The sequence below is a fragment of the Chenopodium quinoa genome, unplaced genomic scaffold, assembly GCF_001683475.1.
Source record: "Chenopodium quinoa cultivar QQ74 unplaced genomic scaffold, ASM168347v1, whole genome shotgun sequence".
Lineage (NCBI taxonomy): Eukaryota > Viridiplantae > Streptophyta > Magnoliopsida > Caryophyllales > Amaranthaceae > Chenopodium > Chenopodium quinoa.
Window position 1 is genome coordinate 843693 of NW_018744298.1, and position 10746 is coordinate 854438.

General features: G+C 37.9%; 1 protein-coding gene across 1 annotated transcript; it reads right to left on the reverse strand.

The window, feature by feature from the left end:
* Positions 1-9271: 9271 nt before the first annotated feature.
* On the reverse strand, positions 9272-10261 carry LOC110695428. The gene has a single exon (XM_021872660.1). It carries the CDS (start codon positions 10259-10261, stop codon positions 9272-9274), a length of 990 nt encoding a protein of 329 aa, XP_021728352.1.
* Positions 10262-10746: the final 485 nt, after the last annotated feature.

Below are 10746 nucleotides of genomic sequence, written 5' to 3' on the forward strand. Positions count from 1 at the left end.
TACTTTTAATTACTTGACTTAGAAAAATAGTTTGTTTGTCTACTTGACGAACCCCCAATCAACAAAAGTGTTCGAACTAGCTTGCGTATTAAGATCTTTAGCGATTATATCCCGTTCCTTGTGGACCGAACTCTTACTTATCATTGTGCTTGGTTTGTGAGATGTTTGCTTATAAATGTGTTTGAATGAGTGTGGAATGTGTGACCGTTCTAACGTCCATCAATATACTAAAGTTTAGAGCATAAGAAAAAGACTTGGAGAATCTTCTAAGATAAGTCCCGAGCCCCGAAAAAGACCTACAACAAAAGAAAGTAAAGCGAGTAGAGTAGAAAAGACGAAAATACCCTTAAATCACAAGAAAACATAAAATAAGGGAAACGAAGAAACTAAAGCATATATGAACGAAACTAAGGCATTATATAAAGAGAAAATCTATAAAAGAGAAGGAAAACATCCTAAAATGCCACCATATGAGTGCCATAAATGACACTCATCAAATTCCCCCAAGCTAGACTTTTGCTCGTCCTCGAGCAAAACAAAAGCGAGAAAAAGGAAAAAGAAAGCAAATGACACTCACATGATAGCTTATTCAAATAAAGAAAAGAAAGAGAAGGGAAGGGGAATATTCACTAACTCACTTACGTAGGAATCAAGGTCACCTTTTAGCTAGTGACAAGCCATTTAAACCCCTAGATCGCTTTAGAGGACGAGTGATGATCTCGTAAGGGTTTCCAAAGAGCTTAACCCATAACTCTAGAAACCAAAGTCAAGGCAAGGCAATCAAAAATCAAGAAATCAAAACGCAAGAGCTCTTGAGTCGGACAAATGTAGAGGAAGCAAATGCCAATGAATGAGAGACTTCTTAAACAATATATGTATGCATGCTATAAGATGTCAATGGTTGATTGAAACATAGAACATGCTAAGCATAGAGAACTCTAGGAGACTCAATCCACCCTCAGTCCCCACTAGTCTTACTGCATTCTCTCCACTAGCTTCAAATTAACCCTCAAGTTATCTCCTCATGATTCCTCGAAGGAACCGGAAAAAATATAAAGAAATGAAAAACATGAGAAGGTTAACCTGACGTCTTGGCTATGCACATTCCTCTCTATAGGCTTGAAAACCATATCCCTCCATTGATGTAGACTCAACCCTCTAAGGTCTAAAGGACTTTGTTAGATTGTAATGTCATGGCTTAGGGTATAGGTGGGGTGAAAATTTGAAAATTTGGTGGTATTTCCTAAGTGAAGCGAAAGAGTGGCCATTTCTCAAAAACAAACTTAAGAAGTCACTAATTATCAAATAAAAAATTCCATCTCCCCCAAGCTTATTCAACAAATGCACCAAACTTTAACGCACAAAAGCGTAGGAACACTCCCCCAAGCTTAAACAAAGTATTGTCCTCAATGCTTAAACTAGGAAAGCAATCATAACTAAGATTATCCTTGGTGTTATTCATGGCATTTCACACTATTGATCTTTATTTGCTCTTTTCTTCTTTTCTCTTCTTTTTGTTTTTTTTTCTTTTTATTTATTTTATTTTATTTATTTATTTATTTATGTTTTTAACACTCAAATGTCATTCTTTTTGCACCCTTTTACTTTACTATTCTTGCTTCTTGCATATATGAACCATGAAAACCTCATATCACAAACGTGCCATACACTTTGAACACGAACCACCATAAATCCACACAACCGCAACAAAAGCATCCAACCAAAGTTAGCTTCAAAACTAGGGGTAAAGGTCGTTAGGCTTGTAATGTGGCTAGTAACCGAATAAATGGAAGTAAGCGCAAAAGGGTAGCAAGAGGGTGAATAGAAAAGAAAACAAGAAAGTAACTAAATAAAAGGAACACAAAAGAAAATGAAAAGAGCCTTTTTACTCCCCTAAAGTGGCTCAGTCTCGATCTTAGGAGCTAGTAGACAAACCAAAGATAAAAACATGCATAGCCAAGGATCCAAACCGCCGCTCAACAAAGATGATGAAGGCTTGAACAATATTATAACACCCTAGAACTTTCTTTCCTTTAAAATACCTGTTTTGCTCCTTTAAAATACGAAATAGGAAATTCTAAGACATTTGCCACTGTAAAAACGGGTAAGGCAATTATCAAAGACACACAGCGAAAGACTCATTTTAAAACCATTCAAAACAAGTTAACATAAAAAGTCAAACCAAACGAAAGTAAAGTCAAACGAAGTCAACCTACAACTTGAAACCATTGTAGGCCCTTATCAAAACCCAAAATGAATATTAAAACCTTTATGTTAGTCTCACAAGCAAATATATAATAGTCAAAGCGAATAAACACATCATATTCTTATGGAAACTAAACAGGTTTCGCTCTTCACTCATGCCCATCATGAATATACTTCATCACCTGAAAAGCTTCTCTTTACTTTGTCCCCAATACTCGCCATTAGAAATGGGTCATCGTAGGGCCAAGATAAAGACAAGGCCAAACAAACATACAAACACACAATCAGCAAAGCTGAGTACATAAACGTAAACAGTACACACTAACATGCTTTTATCCTATCAACATACAACTTACCTCGTTGCACCTGTTTACAAGCATACAACAGAACCAACCAATAAATAGCTAAATAAATTGCTTATTTAATTTGATTACGCATCGAACGGGTTTCCCACCAAATCCCTGCCCCAAACAAATTAAGGTAAATTACACCAGGAGCTAACCGGGTAGGCAAATGTCACATGAAACTAACGGGCGTTCTGCGCATAAAATAAATAAAGGAAAATACAGAGTCATGTACTCCCAGTAAAAGCTATGGTTAAATATAAAACCCCACAACTTCCCCCATATGTTCATACTCAAGGTATATACGTTCCAAGAGTTTTGGTGCGTAATCTCTTTCACTTTACGTTGTTTACATATTTTTAGACTTGGTGATGACTCTCAAACCATAACACAATCAATCATAATAAATCATTTAAGCAATCAATCATGCCAATTTAATTCTTGAATAATTAGTGACCACATAAATTTAATGTTGAACCCTTTTTAAAATATCTCGGCGTTAAATAACACCTTAAGCGCATAAAGCACCGCAAATCCTATCCCTCGGTATTTAGGACACCTTAAGTGCACTTAGGCACCACAATATATTTTATTCCCGTGTACTAAGACACTTAATAGCTCAACTCCCATGCTTAAACCATCAATAAAAATTATATGAACCATCATAAAATTTCCTTTTTATAATCCAAACTAAACTAAACATTTAGTTTAATTAAACATGCTCTCAATCATGTCAATAATAAAAGTGTGGTTCATATTCAGCATGCCAACATAATTAATTTAATCACCTATTCACCTCAAATAATCCATACTTCACAAATCAATCACCAACATCAATTCAATCAACAATTCCAATCGATACCTATTATGACACTACCTTGGAATTAATTAAACAAAGCCTAACATGCTTCTACACACTGAAATAATTACCGAGTACGCGAACGTACCTCGAATATGATCTCAAAATCGCCACAACTACACGAAATCACTCACTTGGAAGTCTCCTACAACCCAAAATTACAAAGAGACATTAATACCTATTCATAATTAATTTCCAGCAATATATACACTCTTTAAATCACTCTAAAACATGCTGAAAATTAATTTAAACCACCTACTTTCAAGAAACATAATTCTAACCTTTAAATAAAAATTCCAACATTATAAAAACTTATAAACGTGTTGTAATTGTGATTAAAACATCAATTTCAATAGTTTTGATCAACTACAATCAAATTCCATCAATAAACAATAATTTAGAAACCTAAGGTTTTCAATTTGGGGCTTTTTAATTCAAAAACTAAATCTGAAAATTATATGCATATTAATCATAATTAAAACATCATAAAATCATCACACAACCCAAAATCAATAATTAAATCAAGGCTAGATTAAATTAAAACAAAGAAGTTTTTTTTTGTTAGAGTTGCGCACGCACACACCACGGCAAAGCTGCTGCCGCGCGCCCGCCGGTGCTACTGCTGCCGGCGCTCATTGGGGGCGGTGGCCGTCCAGTGGGTGGCTGTGGTGGTGGCCGGCCACGCGTGGGTGGCGTGTGTGGTGTGTGGCGTGGAGATGAGAAAATAAAAGGGGATGGGGAAAAATTAAGGGGAAAGAAAAATAAGAGGAGAGAGAGAGATTTTACCTTTGGGTATTCTCCACCTTGGGCCAAGTTTAATTTGCTCATATGATGGGTATTTATACTCTCTCTCAAAACCCTCCAAACTTAAATTCCTTTTCTACCGTTAATGATTCCTACTCCTATTCAAGGTAGTCATTGACTTTCTTTAAAACTCCATTGACTTTAAAACTTCCTTTTATAAAATAAAATACCCCAAAGTTTCTAAATAATAAAAATAAAAATATTTCCAAACGATTAAATAATTAAAAATGGACCTTTAATAAAAATAAACCTTTTTAAATTAATAAAATACCATAAATAATTCATTTTAAATTATTTAAATACATCATAAAATAATGATTTAAATCAAAATACGTATAAAAGTACGGGGAATTACAAATATACCTCACACGAGATTTGTATAGCAAATACTAACTCAAAGGTATCAAATCCACTATGAAAAGCAATACCATCTTACCACTTTTAATGAACTAAGGCTTCATGGACCCTAAAGTTCTTAAACCGGCTACCTTAGCATGTAACATCCTAGAATCAACCACCAACACTCTCAAATCATGCACACATATACCACTAAGAAGGAAGTCATTCAAAAACACAAGACCAAGTTGAATTGTCCAACTAAAAAGGGAGAGAAAAACACATTTTGCAAAAATTGCCTTAAATGAGGTTGCTTAAAAGAAAAAGGAGAAACAAAGAAGGAGTGAAAAGCTAAAAGGAATTAAGCATAAAAAATGAAATCCCAATCAACAAACAATGATCGTTCGACCACAATGTCAACGATCCCAAACACACTAGGTGTTAAAAGCATACATCCTCGAACCTAAGCTAAAACCTAAACTATGCACACAAGAAAATAAAAGGAGAAGAGAGAGAAGAAAATAGAAAGGTCTCAGTAAGCGATCCCGAGCTAGAAGAACAAATGTGACAACAATATAGCTTTCACCAATCTCCATCCGTCATATGCTCCAACAAAGGACCTAGAACGTGAGACAAGAAGAGGAAAAAGAGAAAACTCTACAAAAAATAAAGTTAGTAACTTCATGAAAAATAAAGATAAGGAATAAAAGAAAAACACTATGCTAAACTAATATAATTTGGATTCAAGGGAAATTGGATTAATGGAATCAATTGGATAGAAGCATAATCAAACAAGAAACAGACATAGTAAGATCTCAACAACCAAGAGGACAATCAACAATATCAAGAAACAATATCACCAACCAACCAATCATCAAGAAGCAAATATCAACCAACTAGAAGAACAGAGAAGCCATGAGACAAGAAGCAATCACCAACCAACAAAAGCTCATAAAAATAGCCGAAGCGAACCACAAAATCAAGGGGAAAGGAAATGAAGCACATCAAAATCAAGAAAGTAATCCCCCAAGCCTTATATAAGCCACCCCCAAAGCTTAAATCCTAACATCAAGTAGGCATAAGAAGCAATACCAAAGTAAAACAAGAAAGTGAAAAGGGGGATAGCTAGGAAGGAATCCCTCGACACTAGGGTAAGGGGTAGAATGGGTACTCCTCTCACCAGTCTCCGAAAACACACGACTAGAGCTCATAATATCACCCACCTCCAAAGGTGTCTTGCCCTTCAATCTACCCTCTCTCCTAGCCTTATCCTCCGTAAAGAAATGTGACCAATCATCCAAAATAGGCTCAGCCGAAAGTCCCCACCTCCCAAAGGTCTCGGGGTCGGGAAAAGGCTTAGGGTTGGACGGGTCATAAGAAAAACCGCATCCCCCTGGCCGCTTGTAGTCATAGGTGGCCGAGGTGGTCCCAAGAATAGCATGAGGAGGTACATAAGGTCCCTCCCAATAAGGATAGCAAAGAGATGGTCCATGATTGGGATCATAAGGTACCCATTGAGGAATGGGCCCTTGTTGGACCGAAAGGTAGGGGTAGTGCAAATAGGGCTCAATATCGCCTCTCTTAACGTGAAAATCATAAACGTGACGAGCATGATAGTCATAGCCAAGAATAAAATCATGTCCCAAAGAAGAAAAAGACAACACATTAGCAACGGAATCAAGGGGTAGAAGAGGGTTAGAAGTACCTCCTCGCTCTTCTGGGGGCAAGTCTTGAAAACCTTCTCGGGGTGGATCATCAAGGTTGATGCGGTAATTGGCCTTTTTTCGCCGAAGATTAGGATCGATATTCCATCGTGGGATTCTCCAAGGAAGGGCGTTGTTTTCAATCATTCGATCGGTGGTTTCCCTACTTGGTATCAAAAACCAATCACGAATGCATGAGACCTTCCAAATGTAGAGGCCCGGCCTTTTGGTGCACTCCAAAAACTTTTGGTTAATAAGGGCATACTTATTAAGGAAATGGGAAGGTGTTTTCTCACGAGGATCACCAATAGGTTGAAGCTCACTGAGCAAGGTCTTGTATGAGTCATCGATGCAAAGAGCAAGAATAGTGATCATGCCACCAATTTGGATGCTACCCAAAAGTTAAAACCATTTCTTACTTCAAGAAAGCGACCAATCAAGTGTGATGTGAAGTTTATGATCTCAAGCTCTCCTTCTTCATGGTTTTCCATCCAAAGCCAACATAACTCCTTACGAGAAATAGCACCCAAAGAATCCTTGGAGAAAAGAGCATATGTGAGTATGCGGTTGAAATACCGCAAGGCTGGAGAATTATGGCGGCGGCCTTAGAGGATTAAGGCTCATACTCATCTTCAATGGAGATATGTCTCCACCATCTTAGCTCCCAATAACCATGGTCGTCATGCATCTTTGTATGGGCCACAATATCATCCTCCTCCGAAGGGCAAGGGAACCGAAAGTAAGCACCAAGTTGAGACTCCGGGATACAATGATCCTTGTTGAAGAGTTGGGCGGACAAGTATCTTGTAGTGGAATCACCTTCCCTAACCCTCGCAATTTCAAGAGAAGAGAGGAATTTATACGTCAATATTGCATATGTTGGAGCGTTGAGGCTCAAAAATTCAAGTAGCCCCAAGTTCTTGGCGAGGAGCCGAACATCTTTGTCGATTCCTAACTTTGTTGTTGTTTCTGAATTGATCATAAAATCTTGTGGACTTAAGCTTCCTTTTCGATATTAGAACCCGATCCCAATGGTCCTTCTTTGTGAATTCAATACCATAGGTCTCAACCACCGCGGGAGGAGATGGAACTATTTGCCGGGTTGGGGGTGAATTACTAGAGGTGCAAGCCCTCTTATTGCGGCGTATAGGAGCCATCTACAAGAAATTAGGGCAAGCATAAGCAAATCATCATGAATAGGAAATAAGCTCAATCAATGTATTTGAAATAAAGTAAGCACCATAGTATCATCATGAATAACATAAGAAATTCAAGCACAAGAATGACCCAAATATAGATGAACAAGAATTGGCTTAATGAACTCATGTCATGACTAGTGTAGTAGCAACAAAGAAAGTTGCAATAAGAACTAAGAAGCATCTAATACAAAAATCAATGGCAAAAGTTAACAACAAACAAGCACAAATTTATGAACATCATAGTCAAAATGACAAAGATGATGAAACACAAAGAAGTAATGCTACTAAGAACAATACCCATGAAAAAGAAAGGTGTCCAACAATGGTGGTGTCAAATGTTCAAGAAAATAATCAATTTCAAGATGAAAAAGCTTCAAATCAACATCAAATAGCATCTTAGAACACAAAATATGAGCAAAAAGAACTAACAATGGGAATCTACCATTAAAGCCGCCCAACCTAGGGTTTCAAGTTCTCAAATGAGGAAGAAGATGAACAAGAGAGTAGAAATCATACCTCAATAGAAAATAAAAACCCTTGAAAATGGATGAACTAATGGAACTAAAGCAAATAAAACAGCCAAATTCAAGCTCCTATGCCAAATTCAAAATACCCAAATTTCAAGAACAAGTGAAAATTTTCAAACATTTGGTTCAAAAATCCGAAAATTTGTTCTTGAAATTCGAAAATGGTGAAACTTTTATGTTATAATGATGCAAATTGTGGAGATTTGTGTGGATTAAAGCAAGAAAAGAAGAAGAAATGAGTAGAAAGAAAATGGGGGAAAAAGAGAGGGGATAGAGAGAGTGAGATCGGGGAGAGAGAAAGGAAAAATGAGGGGAAAAGGGGGGAAAGGGGCGGCTTAGCAGCAGCACGCAACACACACCCAGCCTGTTGTGTGTGCGTGCAGACCCCCCTATGTGCGCGCGGCGGCGGGCTAAATCTGCTGGCTGGTGCGTGCTTGCAGGGGTGGGCTGCGATAGTGTTGCGCGGTGGCCGAGTGATGCGGTCATGCTCAACGGCACTCTCGACTGTTGGGCTCACGTGATGCCCACGAGCAAGGCAGCCCAAAATTCACAAAATTCGCTTGTTCATTATAAAAATCAATGAGAGGGCAACCATGAGAGCGTCCCTGCTTAACCATCAATTCCCAACTTCTAACTCAAATTGCAAGCACTCCAAACCTTCAAATGACACTAAAATTGCTGGAAATCGAAATCCAATAAATCCAATTGTACCTAAAATTAAGAAAATAAAGAAAATTAAGGAAATAAACCAAAAATGCATAAGAAAGAAAAATAAGAAAGAGAAAAAGGGTTAGAGAATCGGGTTGCCTCTCGGGAAGCGCTTGTTTAACGTCAATAGCTTGACATTTCCTCCAAGTCACATAGGGTCAAAGAAGACCATATTATCCAAAGTGGTGGAGAAAAAAATCATTTCCAAGCTTAGGCAAAAACTCATCACAAGATTCATCATGGTGAGATAATAGAGTCGAATCAAGGATATTGATCTTCAATTTCTTCTTTTCTTCTTTGAACTTCTTTTCTTTTTTCTTGATTTCTTCTTCCTTGGGGTGAGGGCCTTCACATCATCAAAACTTGAAGAACCATGCTCATCATCCTTCAACGAAAGCTCAAACCATAAGGGTATTTCAAGCTCGTCCTCATCTTGAAGCTTTGAAGGCTCTTTGACATTATTACTAACCAACTTGCTTTCAACACTTATAGGAACATCATCACAAGCTTCAAGAATGTCGTTAGTAGAAGACACAAACATGCAAGCATTGTCACTCAAAGGAAGTGAATTTATGCACATGATTCCTTACACGTAAGATAGAGACTCATGCATTGACTTAAGCTTGAAACTAGCCTTACTATTACCAACACACAAAGTAATGATGTAGCCTTTCACATCAATCAAGGCACCCGACGTGGCTAAGAATGGTCTCCCTAAGATGATGGGAATATTGTCATCTTCCGCAATTTTAAGCACAATGAAATCAACGGGAATGGTAAACTCTCCTATCTTGAAGGGGATATCCTCAATCCTACCCTTGGGAATATTAATGGAACGATCAGCCAATTGTAGGGTCATGTTGGTAAGAAGTAGCTCTCCTAGCTTAAGCTTCTTGAAAACGGAGTATGGCATGATACTAACACAAGCACCTAAATCACAAAGAGCATTTTGGAACAATTTGCCATTGATATTGCAAGGGATGGAGAAATTCCCCGGATCTTTCATCTTTGGGGGTAGGTCATTATGGATAAGAGCACTATAGCACTCCCCAACATTCACCAAATCAACCACATTGCACTCCCTCTTGCCACTCAAAATGTCCTTAAGGAACTTGGAATTATTTGGCATTTGTTGCAAAGCATAGGTGAAAGGAATAGAGAGATGAAGTTGCTTAAGCATCTCGATGAACCTCCCAAATTGCTCATCCATGCTATGCCTCAAAAATATTTGGGGGTACGAAAGTTTGGGTTTGATAACCTCATCTTGCATTCTATCTTTCTCCTTGGCTTTCTCGTTAGAACTCTCACTCTTCTTGCTAGACACATCATGCTCATCATCATCAAATGAATCACTCACCTTCTCCTTCTCTTGACTACTCTTAGACATTCTCTCCTCTAGTATCTTGCCACTTCTAGTGGTGATAGAGTAAGCCGATTTCTTAGGGTCAAGACCTTGGGAGGGTAGAGGAGAAGGGCTTGCACTTTCTTTCAAAGCGTTGGCTTGTTGAGTGATTTGGGTCTCAAGCATCTTGCTATGGGTCATCATCTCATTGAACTTTTTGTCGCTAACCGCCATGTAAGTGTTCAACAACTTGGTTTGATTTTCAATGATCTCTTCCAAATTAGACATAGAAGAAGAGGGTGGTGCGTAGGAATAATCACCTTGAGCTTGGGTCTTTGGAACAAAATCAGAGGAGGGCCTCTTTGTGAATTGTTTTGAAAATTGCCCCTATTTTGGTTGTTCCAATTACCTCTAGCTTGATTTTGATTTCCGTAACCTTGTTTTTGGTTACCATAACCTTGGTTTTGGTTACCATAACCTTGGTTTTGATTTCCAAAATTTTGGTTATGATTACCAAAGCTTTGGTTTTGATTTTGGCCACTATAACCTTGGTTATTATAGTTACCTCGGAAACCTTGGTTTCCTTTGTTTCTATAACCACCACCTTGGTTATAGTTTTCAAAATTCCCTTGGTTGTGATAATTCCTATTCTCTTGGCCTCTTTGATTATCAAACCTTGATCCATTATTGTTAGACACATAGTTCACATGCTCATTCTC